Raw genomic sequence first — 22687 nt, forward strand, 5'->3', positions numbered from 1 at the left:
GGCGCCTATAAGCTTCGTGTACAAGGCTGAACGGATGTTTTGCGTTTGTTCAGGGATTCGCGCACGGCTGAATTTTGTCTCTACCATTGTATTAGACGACAACAAAATAAAGGCATCGGCGCACGCACGCACGCACGTACGCACGCACGCACGCACGTACGCACGCACGCACGTACACAACTACAGTTATAGTTTACAATAAATAGTTTGAAGTGATACACTCCAAACGTACTAGTTGACCAATAAATAGGGAAGCAAAAAATTGGTTTATGCCACAGCAGGCATTCAATAGCTCTATATAATATTCTGCTATATTTGGTAGAAGTATATCGACAATGTGTCAACTATCTCAGACTTTGCAGCCGATAGCATTACTCCGACCTGTGTGCTAACAGAAATAATATTGCAAAAAGATACGAGTGAAACGATTATTTGTAGAAATTCGGTTAAACTATCGGCGTTGCCCTTAAAAAATGACGTTTGGACACTGACCCACCCAAAGGTCAATCTTCGTTCCAGTCGGATACGTGGAATAATTCATCGCTATGACGGCACAGCTTCGAAACAGCTACACCCATTTTTGAAAAGAGAGCTCCGAATTATCAAATAAAAACTCCGTTGATTTACAATTAAGACAGCATTTTTTTTTGTCTCCACATTTCCAGTTCATTAGTTCTGCCTAATCTGTTCCTAAGTTTAGTGCCTGCCAGTCTAACGTAATATTTAACCGCCATATCGAACGCAACACTTCGATTTAGTCCTTTTTTCCAGGTACATTGTCACGATAAAGGGGGGCGCAGGCTGGGCTGGCACAAGGACTGGGTATTATATCTTGACGTAACAAACCCTTAGAGAAATCTTGAAAATTCGCAAAATAGCAGATTTTATCCTGCATTTTAAATTATTTAAATAGGATAAGGTACACAGATGTTCTAAGGTGCAGACGGAATTCTAAAACAGATATTTAGAAATCATTCGTAAATAATTTAGTCTCAGGGTTAACCGAGCTTATAATTGTAAAACCTAAATAACGGCGACAAATGATTCCTACGTTATTCTTAATAGTTTTTAATGTTATTATAAATCTGACTAACTAGTCAGATTGGATCAGTCAGACTTGGATCCTTTTCATGGGATCTCGTGAGACAACCACACATCTCAACGTAACGCGTATTTTACTGGCCTACAATAGGATTATTACCAAAGCAAGATATTTCTCAGCACCAGAAATAAAAGGTAATAGACGCGGTACGAATCCGAAGTGCGCAAAAGTTAAAACGTTTCGTTTTAGTACGAGCACGAAAAGGTAGAAGACACTAGTTCAGAATGATCCTATGAGTTAGGGAAGGTCGAGCAGGTAATTGTGACTCTGTTAAAGGTAATCTGCCATTTGTCCAGTTTCCCACAATCTGATCAGCTCTCGCACCGGCATAGAAGCCGGTCAAAGATCCTCGCTGCTGTAATAGTAGTAGATCATCGACCGATCTGATGTGATGCCTGACGGCGGTTCCGGGCGTAAAACGACGCTGATCAGGAAAACCGCTCATCTTCGGAGGCGGCAAAACGAGGACCGATTTACTGATGGCCATGCGTCTCCGCTGAAGATAATACAATTGCTATTCCTCTAAGGTCACTCGATGCCTAGCTTGCTGGTCATAATGATAATCTCGGATCAGCGAACGAGATCGTCGTCCTCTCGGCCAGTGGGTAAGAAGCATGCTTTCTGTAGTGCGGTCGAGTGCTTAGACGGCGGGTGAAGATTGGTCTTGCGGCTCTTGTAACCGAACGAGCGACGGAGCAGTCGGGGTTGACGAGCTACCAGAGGCGCGGGATCCAGAGCTACGTTAGGTATTGTGTTTTCCCTATCGATAAACTGAGCACCTTGCGTTTCGACTTGGATGGGCCTCTGCCTTTGGCCGAGTTTTGACCGACTGAGACTCGACAGGTCTGTGCAACCTTCGAAGAAGGGAGTTGCACTGGTCGCTTGTTGGGATGTAGTTCTCTGACATGTAGCGAGGCTGGCCAGTCGAACAGGGGTCTTTATAGGCCTAGGGGGCCCTTGTTGACGAAAAGGGGTCATGGCTGTTGCCTTTGCTCGGGTGGAGTCGCCTTGATGAAATATTCAACAACACCTCGCGGCGCCAGCGGCCGCAGCGACAGTGGTAGCGGCAACCGAAGCAGCGGACGGGGGCTTAAAAGGGTGCACCAAAAGACCAATGTCTGAAAGAGAGAAAAAGCGAGCTGACTGCTATTGTTGCTTACCTGTACGTGGGGCCCTGTACTTGTCGCGGGGCCCGTAGTGCCCCATGCTTTCTTATCCCACACCTTTTCTACAACAAGGCAGCTGCAGCGGTATCCATCCATCCATCCATCCATTCATTCATTCATTCATTCCTGAGGGTCTTTCCCCTTTAGCCGTTCCTAAGGCTGTCTGCTCTTTGTTGTGTCGCTGACTGTGTCTATCGTTTAGACTAAACATATGTCTCATTCTTTTATTTCACCCTCTGTCGCTCACAGGTTGCTACTTCTACTATTAGTATCACTGCCGCTTACGTCTGCGGCGACGCTCTCTTTATCCGAAGATTCACTCTTGCACATTGTCCCATGTTGCACCAGCACCAACCTGTTTTGAACCTGTTAGCCCCCAAACTCTTGCCCCTTATACGCCACACTTCGCATAAATGCAACAGGGATAGAAACGACTCGTGCAACGACGACGACAACAGCAATGAACGCAGGCCAGACGGCATTTTCGCTCATTATAGCGACCATCGCGGCGGCTAAAACGCTACCCGTGAGATTCAGACTTGGGGAGGACATAACACTGCCTCAATGTAGGCAATAGTAACACCATGAAGAGCAATAGCAGCAACTGAATGCTGAAGTGACGACGATAACAACAACTGCGATAGCGGTCCTCTGCAGGGCCTCGCGCGCTTTACCGAAGTGAACAGACTGATCGGTCAGCGGTTGACGGACAGCTAAAAATAATAATTCTCTAAATTGAGGGGCAGCCGTGGGCGCTAGCTAGGATAATGTCTAGCGCTAACATCAGCCGCGTAAAATAATTTAATGCAAAAGGTTCTTATTATATGCTTAGTGTTTTGTAGCAAAGCAAACAGTTGAATAGATGATTCCGCTGGCGCCGAACAGAAACGGCGGAAAGAGGCCGAAAATGAGATCGGAAGAAAGAGTAAAAAAATGAACCACACGCTACTCGTACGACTTCCGCCGCTGTTAATGCTGCTGCTGTCGCTGTCGTTGTGGACTCCATAGTTGTGGAAGGGATCTTATCATTAAATGGATACAACGAAAGAACTGTGAAAAGAGTATCGTGCGGAAAGGTTTCTAATGTGCTAGGACATAAACGACGGGCAGTTCGAGTATCGTCTATGTGTATATGCATGATTGTAACCAGTAGCCCGAGAAAAACGGAACAGCCAGGTCGAACGAACAGACTGCCGCTGAAGAGAACATGACTGTAAACCACAGCAGCTTGAACCTGCGTGTGGTGGCGATGGGACCGATGCTGAAGGGGGCTAGTGCGGAGATGGCAAGACCTCGGAGCCATCAAGGGGGCAATGGTGGGGAGGAGTCCACTATAGAAATTGACCCTACACGCACACACGCCCACAGAGACGTACGCTGCGACGACCGCGAGTACGACCTTTCAGAGGGGCAGAAAGCAATGTGCTGTTGAGTAGGACGAGTTTGACCTGCCAGATATCGTTTGCTTGAAAAGAAATCTACACATGCACATACGCGGGGGATCTACACAACCGCACAGTGTAAACTGACAAGGTTATTGGCCTAATCAAGAATGCCTATAACAACGACCTATCGTTATCGAATCACTGGCAACCGTAACAACAATAACAAACTTTTAATGTCGACCTCGGTAGTACACGATCATTTTTCGGTCTTCGTCGATCTACGTACTTACAAGCTTGTTATATAGTAGACATAAGCAACGCTTGTTGACCGCGTGAGCAGTCCTTGTACGTTATTGATGTCGTCGATATCTCTTGCAATAGAAAAATCGATAAAGGTATTACGGACTCTAATAGTCCATGCATTAAAGGTGCACCAACCTCGGCGACTTTCTAATATCGTCTAGGTTCATTTCCTAATTCATACCTTCAGATACATAGGGTATATTAATTAGATACGACCACCGATAACATCGATAAAACAGAATATTACAAATGTATCGGAAGAGATGCACTTACATACCTCATGATAAGAGCAGCTAGCCGTGAGACGGTTGACTCGGAATACTGGTAGACGACCTCCTTGATAGGTCATAAAATTTTCCGGACTAGTAATAAATATGCCTCTTTGTTCTTCTTCATTTCTTGTTCCATTGTTCCACTTCTATCATTATAGGAGAGATGCTTAAAATAGCTACGCTAGCGCCACGAAGACAATCGAAGCTAACCTTTTTCGATTGCTAACTGTGGCTCTATGTCGTTAAGTAGTTTTTTTTCTTTGTTTTTTATAGCCTTTATCTAGCAACAGGGGTTATTCATTGTTGTATTAAACGGAACCGGAAATTCAGGAGGGCCTGCGCCTTAGACGCAGTACACTCTTCTCTTTTACGCAGGAGTGTTTAACAACAAAAATGAAGAACGGTTCACTGAGGATGTATGTAATTCACCTTAACGATAGCCCCTTGTCTGGACAAACGGCCTCGGATAACTTTTGTTGTAAATTTTTCTATACCGAATTCTTTAGCCATCCTCTAATCGTAAATGCGAGGGCTTCCTGTCTCCTTACTGGTGGTTCTATCAAATAACAGAAATGCTACGCAGTGCACTCAAAAGGGTCCCACCGTAATGCAATACAATCAAGATAGCTCGAAGCTGAGCACAAAGTCCTCCTGTACCTTTTCGTTTTTAACCATTGCAAGTCAAGCTTGATAAAGCGTTCGTATATACATAGATATATATCAATAACAATTATTCAGGATGTTGCTGACCTTATCTTTACGATGAAAATTACTTTTAGATAGCTTTTAGCAGAATTTTATGCGATGTTTGGCTATCTCTATATAGGCTAATTTTGGTAAATCTGTTAAATACTTTCCACACCGCTCAGTTCTCGTCTAATGGTGAGTTGGTGAACCAAATTATTTTGAAAACGGTGACAAATCTTTAGTTTTGATTCTCAAGGTCACTCTTGATTATTGATGCAATCGGCTTCTTACAGGCAACCATTTAACATCCTGTTGATAAAACATTTATCGTTACTTTCAGACAAAAGTGATTTTCCTCATTTGTAAGATCGACAAATGTTGGAGTTTGGCCTATGACGCGTAGTGGCTCATCGCGGTGACGCAGGCAAATAGGTATTTGTACGAATTCGTCCATATATGTACACACGTACGTCACTGTCGTTTTCCCATCAATGGCACTAAAGCTTTAAGCGAGGAAAGGAAAATTTCGAATTTACCGCTCAAATATCGGTGAAGATCAAAAGTGCTCCCTTTGACATCGTGTTGCTTACCGTCGAAACGTTTTTCCTTCACTTTTTGCCCCCACCTATTTTTTAGTATTTCATTGATTATCGTGAACAGCGGATCTTGCGCCGATGCGGTCTGTTTGGCGCAGGTTATTTGGACGTGTAGTCAGTCGCTAGTACTTTTTGCCGGCGGTACGCTACGATGCTTTGTTGTACGTCGCACAAACTAATCTGGTGCAATCGAGATCATTCTTGATTTCTTCTGCCTACGAATCAACTAATATTGCTGGCCAGCTTCTTTCGGGAACATTCGGTTTAAGAGCGTGCTATGAGATGGCTATTCGTTAACGGGTACCACGTAGAACAAACTGCCGCCTGTTGTTACGGTACTGTGTGATTCAATCAAATGAGTCGTATCGCTTTATAGTTATACACGTCGACATTGTGTTTGTTTCTCTTCCGCACGTTTTGGATACTGTCAGATATTGTAGCTATTTGAACTAAGGCAAGCAGCTGAGTCGGCGAACGGCTACTTCACAGACTCGGCGTAAGGGTGCAGTTTTCGTATGTCGTATCAGGAGCCTAGGAATGTTACAGCAGCTGGGAAATGTTTGCTTTACAATAAAGATGTCGTTGTGTGCCGCGGCTTGCTATTTATTCATCCTTCCGAACCGCTAAGGTGAAATACCTGTGCATTAATTATAGTTGGCCTACTATTCATGTTTGTGTTTAAGGCCTTTCATCTCTGAAAGTAACTCGATCCGATAATCTATCTACTCGTTGTCACAGCAGAGAAAATCGTCAAGTGATAGACAGTAAACGCTACATGCGGAATTGAGTTTCCTTTTTTCGGTCGCTGTGGCCTTCGCAATTCGCCTCTCTAGCAGTGACCATAATTTTTGTCGCAATCATACAACACAGGCACCTAGCTCCTCTTCCACTTCCCCCAAAAACCCGATCGGCGTTTTAGCGACGTCGAGGATCAACTTGGAATCCGCTGCACATGCATTAATAATAATATTCCACCGTGCTACTTTGTTCTTGGTCATTCCATGCGAGATACTGTTTGTTCTCCTTTTGTTTTCCCACCTCCTAACCCCATTGTCGGCTAGTCTCAGATCACCAAAAGCCGCACGATCAGCGCGTTAACGTTCGGTCATTCGACGTGGTCGGCTAAATACAGCGCTACCACCAATTATGAGCACCACTTCTAGACGCTTCTCGAACAGATCTTTTTTGCGGCCGACATCTCCCGCTGACCGTGGTGCCCCTATCTATACCTGATGATGCTACTACCACTGTAATCGTTACAAATGCGTCAATATTGCCTTAACAAGAGGCAAGGCAATCATAATTTCGATGCAATGAAGGACCATATACTTGTTGAGAAGATAGAAACGTACGCTAGCTAGCTGAACCAGCGGTAACACCGTCGTATCTGGCCAGCAACAGTAGCAGCCGGTATGACACTAAGACCACCTCTGCGATCTGTCAACTCCAGTCATTGACCACGTTCACTCGTAGCGTCCCCGCCGATCGCTGCGTAAGAAGTGCAATGGTCTGCCGCGTTTCAGCGGCGCGGAGCTTCACCCACACCCGAAAGCCAACGGCCATCCAACTAGTCAAGAGCCTACCCTGCTATCTACCTCCGCTAGCTATTTCAGCAAAAGGGGGAGCGTTACGCGGGTGACGCTTAGCTGTTTGCTCTTGCCTTTGATGCATATGGTATGACCGCTGGTCATGGCGGTAGCTATGGAGAGAGACGAAAACGATGGAGTACGCTGAGCGGGCGGGCGGGCGTCCGGGCTGCAAGAGGAGTCCTCGTCGCGGGCAGCAGCGTTGACGGCGACAACGGTAGCAGCAGCAATTGACGCAATCGACGAGTCGGTAGCGATACGCAGCTCGACATTGGAGAGGAGGCCGAGGAGGAGCTGCGTACATAAGGCGCGCGCCGAGTTGAACACCTATTGTGTGTGACCACAATGGGACCTCCAAGCATAATAATTGGGGGCTTGAGCGGCCTGGTGCTCGTCTTCGGCTTCGGACTTTGCGGTAAGTCAACAACAATCTGAGGAGAAAATCAGCAGAACTTGGACTTCAAGAGAAATAGAAAAACGTAGTTTTGAACAGTTGTCTGCCGAACCGAGGCTGTCGTCACACACTGGCCTTACTACAGAGTTTGCCATCATGGTATAGTAATAGGGATCCATCGTGAACGAAGAAGGGGTTTTGCTGCTGTGTGATCTCTGCTGCCTGATCTGCCTCCAAAAGTTGATAATATATAGTGATTATGTGTGCGCAATCAACCAATTAAGGTATACCGACCTATTTATCGCTCGCCTTACGGATTTGAAGAGGCAATGCGCGCCATTGTGACTAATTTGTACAATTTGCAAAATTCAGGATGAGGAGGCGATCGGTGCCTCTGATCATTTTTGTGTCTTCGTGCAGTTTCGTCTCTGTATTTTTCCTGTTCTTGTCGTACCTGTTTATCTTGCACGTGGCTTTCGCTGACTTAACGTCTAGTTATTAATTGTTTTTACTAAGTGCTTTTGTGAATTCTGCCTTATTACATTATTCCGATTTTAACATTCACAGGTCCTGTTCTACCAAGGGAGCCGAACCAATGCATGAACAGTCTGCCCGTGGGCAAGACTTTTGTTTACATGTATAATGGCTTGAACAAAATTGAGAATGACGATGTAAACCAGGAAGTTAGCTTCTCCTCTGAGGTGATCGTCTCGGTACCAGCTCCATGTGTGCTTGGCGTACGAATGCGATCGGTTGTTTCCCCGCACCAGAAATTCGTCGAGACCCTTGAGAGGCATCCGATAGAGGTACGTAGATTCCTTTAGCAAAAATGTCAAAGCTCTATATTTAAAACTGATGGACTTTATCAGATTCGTTGAAGGAATTAAGCAAGTTTAGAGTATGAAAGTTCTTTGATAGAGCCGGATTATATCAAATGTCTAAACAGAACCGATATATATATATATATATATATATAAAATTAGGGCAGAGAACACTTTTCGTCTCTTTGGTAAAGGGTTAGTCCTTAACGCTAGCTGAAATGGGCTTGGCAACTTGTCAAAGTTCCCACATAAACTATATTGCAATACTGCTGAAAAGTTATGCGCAAGTTAGTTTTCGTTTAAGCATACGCCCACTGGTGTGGTAAATAGTCCATCGGCAGACATTTTTCTGAAAATCGATTTCTAAGGTTTTGCCCGCTAATTTTGAGCGACCTTCTCAACACTGAATTAAATAAATACGACATTCAGTTAAGTAAGTATCGTTAGTGCGCAATGAAAACGGCAACACATTTTCTCATAAGTATATTGAATTAGGCGACCAACAACAACAACAGTTGTTTGTTGTCTTAACTTCACCTAAGTTATCGAAATTTAGCGATATTTATCGGCTCAAACATTAAACCAATCTCAATGGTGCATAATTATCGGACGCGACTCTATGATTGCTTATCTGTTCCTTACACTGTAGGTTTACATGGACAATGGCATCGTCACTGGCATCAAATACGACCCTTCCGAGCCAGCGTGGGCTGTCAACATCAAACGAGCCGCTGTATCCATGCTGCAGGCGCCCCTAGATGCACGAGAAGCGTCAGCCGAAGTTAGTGAGCGTGATATTTTAGGTGAATGCGAAACTTCCTACACGGCACAACCAAGCGAGGACTCGTTTGCCAAAGTCACCAAAACGAAAAAACTTCTGTCCTGCCAGGGACGCTTCCAGAGCGATCGCGCCGTCTTCTTTACCCCTTACAACGCGCCGACTTCGGTAAGTGCTATAGAATACAAGACAGATCAGCTATAGTACCAAATGAGCTTTCTGCCGTCGTGTAAAGCATTAAATAAGCTTGATCAGCTCAGCTATTTCCAGCAGTACCACTAGAAGCTCATAGGTAGCTGGTCCAGATGGTGGCGACTATGCAGTCAGCTATTTGTCACTGCCATTCGAAAACAACCCGTATTTAAAAACTTCAATGGTTTTCATTCAACAACGTTCAACATTCTACTGAGCATAATACAGCATAGTCGTATTATATGATACTATCGAATGATTATTTCGCCTGGTACACTGGTATGAATCTCTAAGCTAAGATGATATACGCTGGAACATATACTGTTGGGGGTCAAAAAATCACTTTTCGCTGTTTTTTTGCTCCGATTTATCGATTCTATCTTACTCTGGCGAAGTTTCAGCTGCAGCGAACAGCTTGTTTATTCAATGACCCGATGCACAAATAGTAGATCGTGATTGCCCCTCACGTAGATCGTGATAGCCATTAACGGATTATCGTTCCGAGCGTATTTGTGCCAACACTCAATATGAGAATAGATAGACGTCTTCGATCTTCCTTAGCACATTTACTGTTGCTTCTTACGAAGCACTCAATCTCACCCTCAGTGACCTGGGAGATGTACACGGCTCAACAATTATAGACAGTTAGCAAATTTTCGGACGTCAGGAGCCTCTAGTAACGCAAACAGCCATCGACTATATGATACGATACGATACGTACAGCGGGGTTTGATAGCGATTAGAAGACTGAGTTGTTTGTTAGTACGTTCGAGCCATAAGTTTGCCTAATATTTATCTTCACCAAAGCCTTGAATCACGGCGTAAGCTAGAGATAATCGAGTCAGCGCAAAACAACACAGTTTGCATAGAGAAGACAAGACACGTTTTATCTATCAAATTTATGTACCTGGAAAATATGCAACTTTCACAAGAAACAATAATAGTACTACGTGGTAATTATAGGCTCCCTTGCCTATAGCTGGATTGCCACTTAATCCAGTGTGACATAGATGTATCTAAACGTATGGAACGGTAAGTTCAGCATGTCATTGTTTAATAGAAGCAGTAGCTTCTCTTTAAACAAAATCTCAAAAACTAAACACGTCGCTAAACGTAATCCGGAACCGACAGACGTACAACTTAGAGCGACAAGCAGTCCTCAAAGTCGGCCGGGACATGGATGTTTAGCCAGACTCTGCGCCTCGTAGCAGTTGACAACGCCTCGATCAATATCGCTCGCGGGAATGAAGATCAGAAAAGAAAAAGTTGTCACATGTACAATCCGCCGCTGTTGTACTGACTGACTGAATGAACGAGCGACTGACGAAACTAAAGAACCGAACGCTCAAGCGAGCGGTACGCAGTGGTGAGCAGCATGACTCAAATCGAGAGAGACAGAGAATTTAGAAAGGCAGCGACCGGATGCTCGGGTACGAGCCCGGGGGGTACGTGGGGTGATGGCGAGGCGACGCAGTAAAGAAATGGACGAAACAGAGAAGAGTAAAGCAACCAAGCGGACAGGCGACCGGAAGTACGCCATTTGCACAAACGCATGAATGACTTTTTTAGAGGACATCCTTTTTCTCGCTGGCGAAGCTGGGCGCTATGGGGATTAGGCGGGAGGTTGAGGGTGTTGAACCTCCGAATGCTCGCGCTTCACTCTCCATATCTCACAGCCAGCCACGACGACCTCTTCCATTGATTTCGTCGTACTTTAGCCGGTGCCACACGCACACTCTCTCCTTCGTTTTTCTCTTTTTTTTGCGCTCTACGCCGCTACGGTCTGTCTGCTACGTCTGAGAAACTCTCTGCCCCGCACTCCCTCTATTTCTCTCGCTCGCCCTATTGCTCCTTGTACGTCGTCGTTTTTTTGTCGTAGTCGTCGCTGCTGCTACCATTGGCATAGAGTCATCGCTGCCCGGCGACCACAGACGAGAATCCGACTGAAGTCAGTTCAACTGATTTCACTTTTTACGCTTGCCGATGGCTGCTTTTTCCCGCGTTTCTCGTGCCTCTGCAGCGGTGGCAGCAGCGGCATCTGAACTGTATCTTCCTGAGCTGGCGTACCCGGCGGCTGATTTCAACCGGTACGGGAGTAGATCATGCAAAGAGCGGGAACGCCAGACCGCTGCTAGTGTCAAAATGTGGGATGTATTGGTCGGGAGGCAGCAATGTCACCCAAGAAAGCGAGAAACGAAGAAAAAGAAGAAAGAAACTTCATGCGAAGTCGAGAGTGTCCTTGACGACAAGAACTGCTGTTTCGGTGTTATCGCGGTAGGACACAAAAGGAGCGAACAGGCGACCGCCTGATTCCTTTAGTCAGCGCATACCATACCAAATGCGAGGGCTTCGGTACCAAAAAAGAAACAAGTGGCACTGGCTGTCACTTCGTGCCGCTGGCATACAAGCAGGAAGGCCCACTGCAGGAACGCTGCAGCACGAAACACTATGTTGTGTGTTAGAGCTCCCGACTGGCGATTCTGGGGCGCTCGCTGTGCTTCCGATATATTGGCGGCTTAATTGGACAGCCAATCACGAATAAATCGCGAGCTGTGACAATATCATTATAGGCTGTCTTATACTACACCATTCCATTTTTAGCTTACGTATATGCGTATAGCAACTGAATGTTCAGGTGCGACACGCAACATTAGGCGGAGAAATTTCTGTATACAATGTACTTTTTTTCTCACAAGCCTTTCGCTGAGCTTGTGGACACAATCTGCGGCGTGCAATGATTAACAAAAAGTGACTGCTATTACTTTTGTCAATACTTTCTCTAACACAATGTCGACATGGCGTTAAATGTTGTAAGCATGATGAAGGTCACCACTCTTCCTAATCATGGCTAATACTTGCACAAATCGTTGAATGTTAATTTGGCGCGTGCCAATTGATGAAATGTAAAACAAACACGGAAACTCAACGCAAGTCCAAAATAGTGATAGTTCAGCTGTCATATGACGGCAGTGTCGCACTCGCGGTTTGCCAAATGGCTACCTTCCAAGCCAATATCGCTGGACATCAGCTATAACAGCCGCCAACTGGCACTTGTACAAAGCTAGAAATATTGTCGATTTCGGAGAGGAAACGAGATACTGGATACCGTCGGGTCCACGTGACGGCAAAAGGCTCCAGCAGTTCCGTAACGATCCTCAACTCAAGGATACCGCTGAGGGATTGGTCACTATAGCAGCGTTGCTTTCAGACGAAGATTCGGTAACCCGACTCTTGGACCGTGAGGCACCCGCATCAAGAAGGAGATAATCGAAATCGCAACAATCAGTCAATCGCTTGCTGCTACACGACATGCGACATGATACCGTAGATACTACAAATTTCCCCTTTCTCAGATTCTCGTCTTGTTAAGTATCAACTCCCCACCGTTTGTTTGTCCTTACTGCCGATTAAAGTAGCGCCACATATACGTGCTTGAGCGTTGCAATGAACCAACGCCGGCAGCCGTTATCCTCCTATCAGAACGCGGGCGCATGTCCAACATTCTAAAGGCCAGACAAGGCGTCAAGACGACAGCAGAGACCGAATTGGTGCCGGTTTAAAGTGTCGTACCTATAAAAGTAGGCATACTACAAACGTGTCGAGAATGCTTATTTCACGTCTATTGTTGTCGGCGCGGTTTAGACGTCGTTTAAATAAATGATTGATGTGAGCGGTCAATCAGTAAGAAACGAGAGCGGAGGTGCAATGGGGGTGCTTATCGGACAGTGTGACGCACTGGCAGTCGCTATTAGGTGAACGGCCCGAAAAATGCTTCAGCCTTCGTCCTCTAGTCACACACTATTTTCAGCTCGATAACAAAAGGTTATTATGCAGAATGTAGTGCACCTACTTAAATATCTGCGCGTAGTTTATTCATGCGGCCGTAATTAAATATGTGAACGTCTTCATTATGACCATGGCAAAACAATAAGTACTCTCTGGTATGGTTAACTTAACAACAATGTATAATACTTTTTTTCAGCGTAATAAGGCGTAGTCATAAACTTATATAATTAAATATAATATAGTGTCTTATGCAACAGCAAGAATACACTAACTGTATGCTTCATATGAACACTGTATCGGAAAATTTTTATGACAAACTTCCCAATATACATTTAATTTACTTTGATTGAATCGTGTTCTTATTATTGCAGGATATCCGTACGATTCCGTTGTCGTCCGGCACTTACATCTGCCACCAATTCATTAGCAAGGAAAATGGCGTACTCAACAAGGCCGAGTGCCAACAGAAAGAAAAATTGTACCTTGACCAACAATCATCAACGAAACCTGGTGTCATCTCGACGGTTTCTGCTGAATCTTCAATTAGTCTGCTTCGCGAAGAGAACGGAGCTCACAAAGTGCAGTCCAAAGATTTCCGAAAGTCGTCTCTTACTTTTGACCACCGTTATGCTCAGGAGCACTCAGCTGATTCTCTCGTGCTGACTGTCAACCGCTATTGCGAAGCTATGCGCGGAGACGTCCGCCCCGAGACCGGCAAACTATTCCAGGATCTCATCAAGTCGATGCGTAGCACGTCGTTCGAAAAGATCCTTGGCGTCTACCAGATGCTTAACTCCAAAGCATGTGATACGGATAGGTTGAAGAAAGCTTTCCTTGACGTTCTCGGCATGGCGGGAACTCCCGGAGCTGTCCGAATGATGGCGCAATTCATTGAGAACGGCGAAAAACCAGAACACGAACAGAAATGGTTAGCTTCGTTGGCCTACCTTATTGCTCCTACCGAGGACATGATTGAGGCGTTCGTGCCAGTCGTCCGGAAGGCGGATACCGCAAAGGCCAAACGTGTCTTCCTCCCGGTCGCTGCCATGGCCAACACCTTCTGCAAACTTCACGGCGAAGACTGTGAGCGCACACCAGCTATCCATCATTTGCTTACCACTCTCGTTCACAAACTTCAGTCCGGCTGCTCAGCTGACCGTGCCTACGTAGTCGCTGCACTAAAGGCTATCGGCAATTTGGGATTTATCGGTGAACATGCCGACTCCATTATGGCATGCATGCAAAAGGACGCCACCGATGTACGTCTTTACACCCTCGGAGCGTTCCGTAAAGTGTGTAAAGCCGAACTAACCAATAAAATGGTGACCATCTACTCGGATCAAGCTGAAGATTCTGAGGTGAGAATTGCCGCCTACCTGAACGCCATACGGTGCGCTGACTTTGACGTGATGAGCAAGATTGTCAAAGTCTATGAAAGCGAGAAGACCCAGCAAGGTAAATGAGGCAACCGTTTAGCGAGTAAAAATGAAAATAAATCAGTAAATATTCATTAGTTCATTCTAGGTAAAAACAAGAACTAACGTGTTGGTTCGCTAGGAAAATGTATTTAAAATGAATAAATAATAAAATCACCAACTATCACCAATTATCTGTAGTTGGTATTATACACTGATGATCTTAGATTTTTAATAAAACATAATCTTAGTCCTTTATAAGATGTCCAGTTGTAAAGATCGTCCTAGCACCCATTTTATTTCCACCGTTAACTGATTAAATGTTCCTTTTTGTCCTATTGCAGTCGGCTCCTTCGTTTACTCGCACATGAAGAACGTGCTTGATTCGGAGTGTCCACTCAAAGCTGCCTTGAAACAGCTCATTGCTTCGTTCCCGATCTCGTCAAAGTTCTCGAAAGATCCTACTATGTTCTCACAGCATTACGAGTTCTCGAAATTCTACGATTTCGTCAATGTTGGAGCAACTGCCGATACATCAATTATCTTCTCGCCAAAATCTTTCCTTCCACGTTCCGCCGTATTGAACCTTACTGTTGACATCTTCTCGAACTCGTTCAACCTCCTTGAGGTAATTTGCGTGTTAAAAAAAGAAATGAGATCATAGAATTGGCTTTCGACTTGCGTGCTGACATAAAGTGATATTAGGTTTCGAGATAGGCTTACTATAGTTGAATTATATTACGCAGCAAGTATATACATGCATATAACTATGGAAAATTCCTTGATTTTTTCAGCTTGGAGGTCGTGTTGAGGGTCTTGAGGATACTTTGGAGCAGTTGATGGGCCCACGTACCGAACTCGGCAAAACGATCACGTCTGAACTGTCTCGCCTGAGGCGAGCCACCGCTGAAGACACTAACGTCAAGCTGTTCGACAATGACTTCAAGGTGAAAAAGTCCGGACAGAAGATGGCCTTCTACATTAATGTATATGGCAATGAAATTGACTTTATTGAGTTTGAGTCGATGAAGGATTTTGCCACATCTATGCTAACTTCTGCCATCAACATTGCTAGCTACCACCCTTCGAACCTTCTAAACGAAATTGTGCTCAAAGGTGAAATTGATGTGGCTAAAAATGTCATCCTTGTCGATAACCGTGTGACCGGTGCCACCATCTCTGGTGTAGGCCTTGCCGCAGACCTGCGCGCTGTTTCCAATGTCGTCATTAAGGCTTCTGCCCCAGTGTCAACTGACAACAAGGAGATGAAGGCAACCCTTGAACCCAGTGCTGTTGTTGAAATCGACGCTTCACTGACCCTCGATGCCGGCGTATTCCGTCACGGAGCCCGTTTTGCTTCCACCGTTCATACTTCATCCGTCATTGACGTACTGATTGTTAGGTCTGACAGTGAATTCAGGTTCCGCTTTAACACTCCTCGTGATAAAATTGAACTTTTAAATGCACGCTCTGAAGTCTTCGTAATTCATGGCGATTATGAAAGCCTCGTTGAGCCTGGTACAACTCGCACGCTTAATGGCTGCACCATTCAGCTACCCGAGGTCATTGGAATGAAGGTTTGCATGGCTGGAAAGGTTCCCAAGCCTTGGTATATCGCACGACGCGGATTTGTCAAACCATTCGATTTGGCTGTCACCATTGAGAAGACTGACAAGATGATGGAGGGCATAGAGTTCAAGATAATCAAGACCTCAGATAAGTTCTCGGTCACTTTCGACACTCCTGGGTCTGCCGTTGACCGTAAGCGCGAGTTTCTCATCCAAAAGATGCCAGCTGATGAAACTGGCTTACAGATGATCGCTCAGTGCCCTAAAAGACATGTCCGCATCGAAGCCGCTTATCCTGGAATGAACGGGGTTGGAAATCCTCGCTTTGTCGCAACTGTTAAGGACAAGCAGACTAATAAAATCGATGTGTACTCACTCGTGGCCTCCTTCAAAGATCCTGGAGGTCTCCACTTAGTGGCGAAGTGCCCATATCTTAGCGAACCGGCAACTCTAGATTTTGCTCAAGTCTCTAACTCCATAGAGATCACAAGCAACTATCCCCTCGATAAGCCACTTCGCATTAAAGCCGAAATTGGAAAAACCAATCCTGGATATATAGCAGAAGGTAGTCTGGCGGTGAAGGGTGTAGATGCGTCTACAAAAATGATTTTCGTCAACAATGGAGATCATATTCATGGCGCATTCAACCTTGAGTACACTCTTGAGGGCAAGAGAACGGAGAAAGCCTCATACGAACTGAAGATCAAGGGGGCTGATACTGAGCGCGGATACCACTATAATGGTGTCTCCACCTGGACCTCCACCTGCCATCCTGATTACAACAATAAGGCCACGTTTGATGTGCTCCGCGGTAGAGAAAGTCGCAGACACAAGATGCAGGTCTGGTGGGGCGATCAGTTCCGCGATGAGAGTAAGACGCTGAAACTCAACTTCGACGTCAAGAAAAAAGGTGACTTTGGATTCGGGCTCACTAGCACGGTACAGCTTTTCGCTCAAGCCTACTCTCCGGCATTCGGTTTTAATTGGGAAGCAAAGTACAATAACAAATTCGACCTACAGCAAAACCCTCGCATCACCTCAGAACTGTTCGTGATGTCGCACGGTGAGACCTTAGTGAAGTTCGACTTCCTCTTCGACCGCCAAACACCAAAGACAAACATCCGCGTATCTCTAGTTGCTCCTCAGACGCGTCTAGTTTTCAACGACAATTCGGAGGAAATCGCCAAGGGCAAGTACAAAGGTGGTACTGATATCGAGTGGGGCAACGAAGGTAAAAAGCTCACGCTTAATTACACCACCGAGATCATGTCCAACGGAAACCACGAGCTTTCGTTGCAGCTTCGTGCTCCCGGAATGAAGCCTATCCAACACCGCCACTTGATCCGAATTGCCCGAGATCTAACCTTACAGACCGAAACTATGATCGATGGCAAAGAGTACATTGTTTTCGAAGTTAAGCAAGAAGATCAGTCATTGGCATTCAACTTCATCGGACAGAAGATTAAAATCAACTACAATCGTGTCGTAAAAGGCAAAGCTGTCGATGCTAAGCTCGACATCATGTCCAAAATTGTCTACACCCGCCCCATCAGCCTGGTAGTCCACAAGGATTCCCCTGGAAGTAAGTAGAAACACATTTGTACGGCATGCTTACTCCATTTTGAAATCAATTAGTTCTACATATAAGCGTAAATTACCAATCGATTAAATAATAATAATATGCGCTATTGTTCCGTACTTTATATAACTTTCTTTTCAGAGAAGACGCATAAGCTAAGTGTTACCTTGCTGTGGGACGCTGTGGCTAATCCCGACAAAAAGCTGAGTATTGTTCTCAACACCGACCGTGAAGACGGAGTCAAAACTGACCTTAAGATTGATATTGCTTACTTTATCAACTTCAGCTATAACGGCGTGTATGCGAAGGGCTTCATCAAAGGGCCTAATCGTGCCGAGTTCCAGCTTAGTGGCCCCAAGATTGAGACTCATCAGCTAGTCATTGGTCACGTTCACACTCAACCTAAAGGTGAAGGCTATCTTATATTCTCTCGTGGAGGCAAGGCGGTTATTGACGGCAAAATCGGGCATGAATTCACTGAGGCTCAGCGCAATTTTTACCTTATAGTCACTGGCGTCATTAACCGCAAGCTGCAGGTCACGCGCGACCTTGCGAGCAATGTCCTCACGATCGAGTTGGACCGCGATGGTAAACTGTACCAGTTGGTCGCAGACCGCAAAACTGACTACAGTAAGGGCATTATTGATCTGAAAGTTACTCTTAAACTTCCCTATGAGAATTTTGCCTCCCAAGAACTGATCGTTAAGGGAACAATTATTGACGGCAAGGTTGATATTGCCGTAAACTTCCTCGCAGGAAGCGGCCGTAACTATAACCTCGCAATCACTGGAACCCGACCTAAACCGCGCCTCGCAGACCTCCAGATTTTGATTAAGACCGACAACGACGAGCTGAAAGAGGGCAAGGCGCACCTGAAGTATGATTTGACCGATTTCAACAATGTTGACGTTGAATTGACCATCGAAACCGAAAGTGACAAGGTTCTCGAACTGGACCTTAAGATCGCCGGCACAAGCTATTATGAGCGCAGCGGAACTTTGAAGTTCAGTTCAAAATGGACCCCATCGTACATCGTCACTCTAAAGCGTACTGGAGATGAGAAGAAGTTTGTTAGCGACATGAGCATCACTAAGGACGGCAGCGCGGATTATATGACATCCCACTCCGAATACGCTGACACTGGTGACAAGATTACGTTCTTGGCGAAATCGAGCGGGCCGCGCGGGGAGTTAGAACTAGACTTCGAGAGGAACACGTTGGCAGGCGATAATCATCTCACTTACAAGCTTAACATCAAAAGAAACGATCACGAATTAAAGGCTGATGCAGAGACTCAGCAGGTCGACGGATTTAAGATCACTTCCGTCAACGTGTGTCGTACTCCACTCGATGCCAACTGTGTCGGGATCACGGTTAAGCGTAACCTCGACATTGACCTCTTCCGCAATAACGAGTTGAACATCAAAATCCACCGGAAACCCGATGTAACGTTTGAGGTTGATTTCAAGACCATTATCCCACACCACACTCACAAGGCTAAGCTGCGCCTAGTCGGAGCTATCAACCAGTGTAAGCTTGGCGTCGAGTATAACTGTGATCACTCTACGCCTGCCATTAGCGAGCAATCTCTCCGAGGATTCGTGATTGAACGCGAACTTCTCGCCACCCGACGTAGGGAGCAGACCGACAAACTGATTGATATCAGGTACACCGCTGCCTTCGATGCCAAGAATGACGAGAAATTCGATCTTCACTACCGCCGGGAGTACAATGACAAAGGTGGCTATACTAGCAATGCTAAGCTCAGCCACCCCAAAATGCGAACGGTGTGTATTTGGGTATTGGCTAAATGAATTGCGTTTTGTATAACATAATATATTTCGATGAGTACTTTATCAAAAAAAAAGAACAATATATATGTATATACAGACGTGCAATAGAGCCCTATACTAAACTTAGCAGAAGCTTACTTGACTTGTCTTCGCTGAGCTTTGGTGGGTGTCCTCGTATTTTGCTAAGGTTTAACATTTTTGCCATTGTTTTGTAGCCGATTGAGCTGAAGTCTAAGGTTCTTCAAAACGAAGATCCCAACTCGATTATTCGTGTCGAGAGCGAATTTCAGTGGTATGCTCCCGAGGAGACTATCTTCCTTCACTATGAGCGTCGGCTCAATGATGAGACTCCACGCAACCGATCGCTTCACCTCCATATCTACAAACAGGATAAGGATGATTTCGACCTGCACATAACGCTATATAGAAGCCAGGATCTGCAAAAACCTGTATTTGCTGGTTACTACTGGCGCTATATCACCGCAAAGAAAGAAGAGCGCGTTGGCCATATGAAGGCCTACCTTGGTGAGGACCTTAAGGGTTACATCGACTTCCAATCGCCATATCAGGAAAACTTTAAAATTACAGGCCAAGCTAAAATCCTTAATGACGACGGGGACAAGGAAGCTGAGATTGTTCACCTCAAGAACGGCGTGGAGACCAAGGGCAAGATTTCGTACAATCTTCAAAAGGCGTACATGAGGGGCATTATTTTTGACGCTGCTGGCACCGAAAAGCGTGAGATTGAAATTGACGGAGGCCGCAGAGAGAAGGGACGTTACAAGATCATGCTCAGCAGCTTCCCTGAGGGCAAAAAGACAACCGACCTTGGCATTGAGCACACCAGAACCAGTGAAACTGTAAGTAACTTCATAAGCTTATTTGAGCTTTGAAATAGGATCACCTGTAATCCTAAATAATTTACCTAATTATTGCTTATTGAAAAAGATTATCAATAATGTCGTCTTTTAAGATTTTTAGATAACTCATAAGTGGGTAGATAACTGCTGTGTCACCTGCACGCTCTTGTCAACAGTAGTCTTAAACAAATCGGATCTTTGCTTTATGTAGGCCTTCCACAGCCGAGTCTTCTTCCCACCGGAGTATATTCAACAAGTTGCCCAACAAGCAAAGGACATGGCCGCGTCGCGCGCACACAGCTATGCGCTTGAGGATATGAAAGAAGAGTTTAAGATGCGTAAAGATGCTTTTTGTTTCAAACTGAGAAAAATTTTCGAGGACATGGGCCAGTACCTTATTAACAAGGTGACGCATATCTTCGTTGATATTCAGAACTGTCTAAGCCACCTCATCAACAATACGACCGTTGGCCAGAGACTAAAGCAGCATCTCGAGGCTAACCGTGAGAAGATTCTTGAAATCATAGAGAAACTACGAACTGTGCTTAGGAAGTGCTGCCCGAAGCTGGATGAGATCGTTGGTCAGAAACTAGAGCAAGTCTTTCCAAAGAGGAGCCGACGATCGGTCGAGGACGAGAAAGTGAATTTCGTGATGTACCTTGCCAACCGCGTCGAAATGTTTATGGACTGGGCTGAGCAGACCGCTGTCGTTCGGGCTGCCCGAAGTGTGTACGAGGGAGCTTGCAACGCTGTCAACTCCGCACTGAATCAAGTCTACCATCTGTTCGTCAAAGCTAGGGATACTTTCCTCGAGCTTCCGGACATCAAACAAATCGCTGATACCTGGGCAGAGCTGTACGATTCTGTAGGTACACGTTTGTAACTATCATATAATATCCCTGAATTCCGCACTTCAAATTCCAATATCAGCTCCATTTTGAAATCATATGCTTCGTTATGGAAACACAAAAAAAGTTGCTGTTTCTAAGATCATTTTGGTAATAAGGTCTCACCTGAAGTGTATTTGTTTTAATCTACATATTTCCAGAGCTCTGTTGGTCACATGCTACCCCGTGAGGCCATTAGCACGTACATTATCCAGCCTCGTGTAGAGAGCTGGAAGACGCACGCGCCGATTATCGAATTCGACCGCAAGGCTGGGCGCTTCGTGGCTGACGTTGACGTGCCTGTAGATGCCAGCCAGATTCTCCAGTACTGGGCATACGGTGTTAGGCCTGCCCGTGATGAGAAGAAAGAGTCCGCTGTCGACATGATCACGAACTCACTGACCCGAATCTACGACGGCCACGCAACTGTCATCGATGGCAAGCACTTTATTACATTTGACGGCAAACACTATTCGGCAGCTGGTGAATGCTCGTATTTGCTGGCGCGTGACTTCGTCGATGGCAACTTCAGTGTCGTTATGAAAACCGGAAATGAACTTGCATACGTTGTCCAGATCGACAAGCAGTTCTTCGAGGTCAACACTGCCCAACAGACAGTAACCGTTAACGGCCAACCCATAGACCTGCCATTTTACCGATTTGGTGATATCTTCGTGTCGCGAATCTTCGACAAAATTGTCATCAAGGATGCCCGCACGCTCCGGTTCACTGTATTCCTGTCACGTAAGACCGCCACACTTGACCTCCGCGTCTGGTACTTCGGCAAAACGGCCGGCCTTCTTGGTAACTACAACCGTGAACCAGAGGACGATTTCACGTCGCCATCTGGCGACCAGATCGAAAATGAGCAACACTTCCTGAGGAGCTGGGAGACAGCCCAGGGTTGTGGTTCAAAGACGCTGCTGTTCCGTGAGCGCTCCGAAGACGTTGAGTCTACCGAGCTTTGTGACAATATGTTCAAGAGCGACTACTCGCCTATGTCGTTCGGCTTCCTACTACGCAGTGCTGACCAGTATTACGATCTCTGCATGAGAGTTGCGTATGCGGCCACCCACAAGGTTGAGGCCGTCTGCCGAGTGGCGCACGCATACCTGCTCGACGTCGAGCGATACGGGGATCTTCCCGGCTACCTGGGCACCCGTCTGCCCAACGAGTGTCGTAAGTAAACACCAGTTTCAAGTTTCATCTCTCACTGCCCAATGCAACACGCTGTAGGTTTGACGCTGACAAAAACCGGCCAAGCCAACGCTGCAGCGAAACCAACGGGGCTTACACGGCAACAACAAGCTAAGTAACTAGTAAATATTGAATGCAGACGGTACTATTGCAGTACTCAGAGGCAGCATCTCTCCAACATGTGTTTATATTTCTTAAGTGTCAATAGAAGAGGAAGAAGAAAAAGCAGCAGGCATGACCGAAGTCAAACAAACATGTCAATAAAAATTTCGTTTTTGTACTTAATTTGTGTGTTGTTTTCCGGAGTAGCGCAATTTAGT

The 22687-nt window shown here is 45.6% G+C and overlaps 1 protein-coding gene and 1 long non-coding RNA gene across 2 annotated transcripts; one reads left to right on the plus strand and one right to left on the minus strand.

Moving 5' to 3' along the window:
- Window positions 1-622: 622 nt before the first annotated feature.
- On the minus strand, window positions 623-5158 carry LOC111267562 (uncharacterized). Its single transcript, XR_002684711.2, has 2 exons — window positions 4234-5158; window positions 623-2220 (listed from the first exon to the last, which is right to left on the minus strand). It is a non-coding gene; the product is annotated as an uncharacterized LOC111267562 (long non-coding RNA).
- Window positions 5159-7420: 2262 nt separating this feature from the next.
- On the plus strand, window positions 7421-22647 carry LOC111267554 (apolipophorins). Its single transcript, XM_022845830.2, has 10 exons — window positions 7421-7512; window positions 8059-8297; window positions 8962-9258; window positions 13440-14523; window positions 14828-15111; window positions 15278-17633; window positions 17772-19417; window positions 19639-20283; window positions 20495-21148; window positions 21332-22647. Exons 1-10 carry the CDS (start codon window positions 7443-7445, stop codon window positions 22355-22357), a joined length of 8301 nt encoding a protein of 2766 aa, XP_022701565.1. The 5' UTR covers window positions 7421-7442; the 3' UTR covers window positions 22358-22647.
- The last annotated feature ends 40 nt before the right edge of the window (window positions 22648-22687 follow it).

The sequence above is a fragment of the Varroa jacobsoni genome, unplaced genomic scaffold (genome assembly GCF_002532875.2).
Source record: "Varroa jacobsoni isolate VJ856 unplaced genomic scaffold, vjacob_1.0 scaffold_1200, whole genome shotgun sequence".
NCBI lineage: Eukaryota > Metazoa > Arthropoda > Arachnida > Mesostigmata > Varroidae > Varroa > Varroa jacobsoni.

What these genes read in the sequence shown, in the direction of transcription:
- LOC111267554 (XM_022845830.2), top strand. Translation starts at nt 7,443, where the DNA reads ATGGGACCTCCAAGCATAATAATTGGGGGCTTGAGCGGCCTGGTGCTC. An exon ending in ACTCGTTCAACCTCCTTGAG is followed by an intron (nt 15,112 to 15,277) that starts GTAATTTGCGTG and finishes TGATTTTTTCAG; the next exon opens with CTTGGAGGTCGTGTTGAGGG. An exon ending in CCACAAGGATTCCCCTGGAA is followed by an intron (nt 17,634 to 17,771) that starts GTAAGTAGAAAC and finishes CTTTCTTTTCAG; the next exon opens with AGAAGACGCATAAGCTAAGT.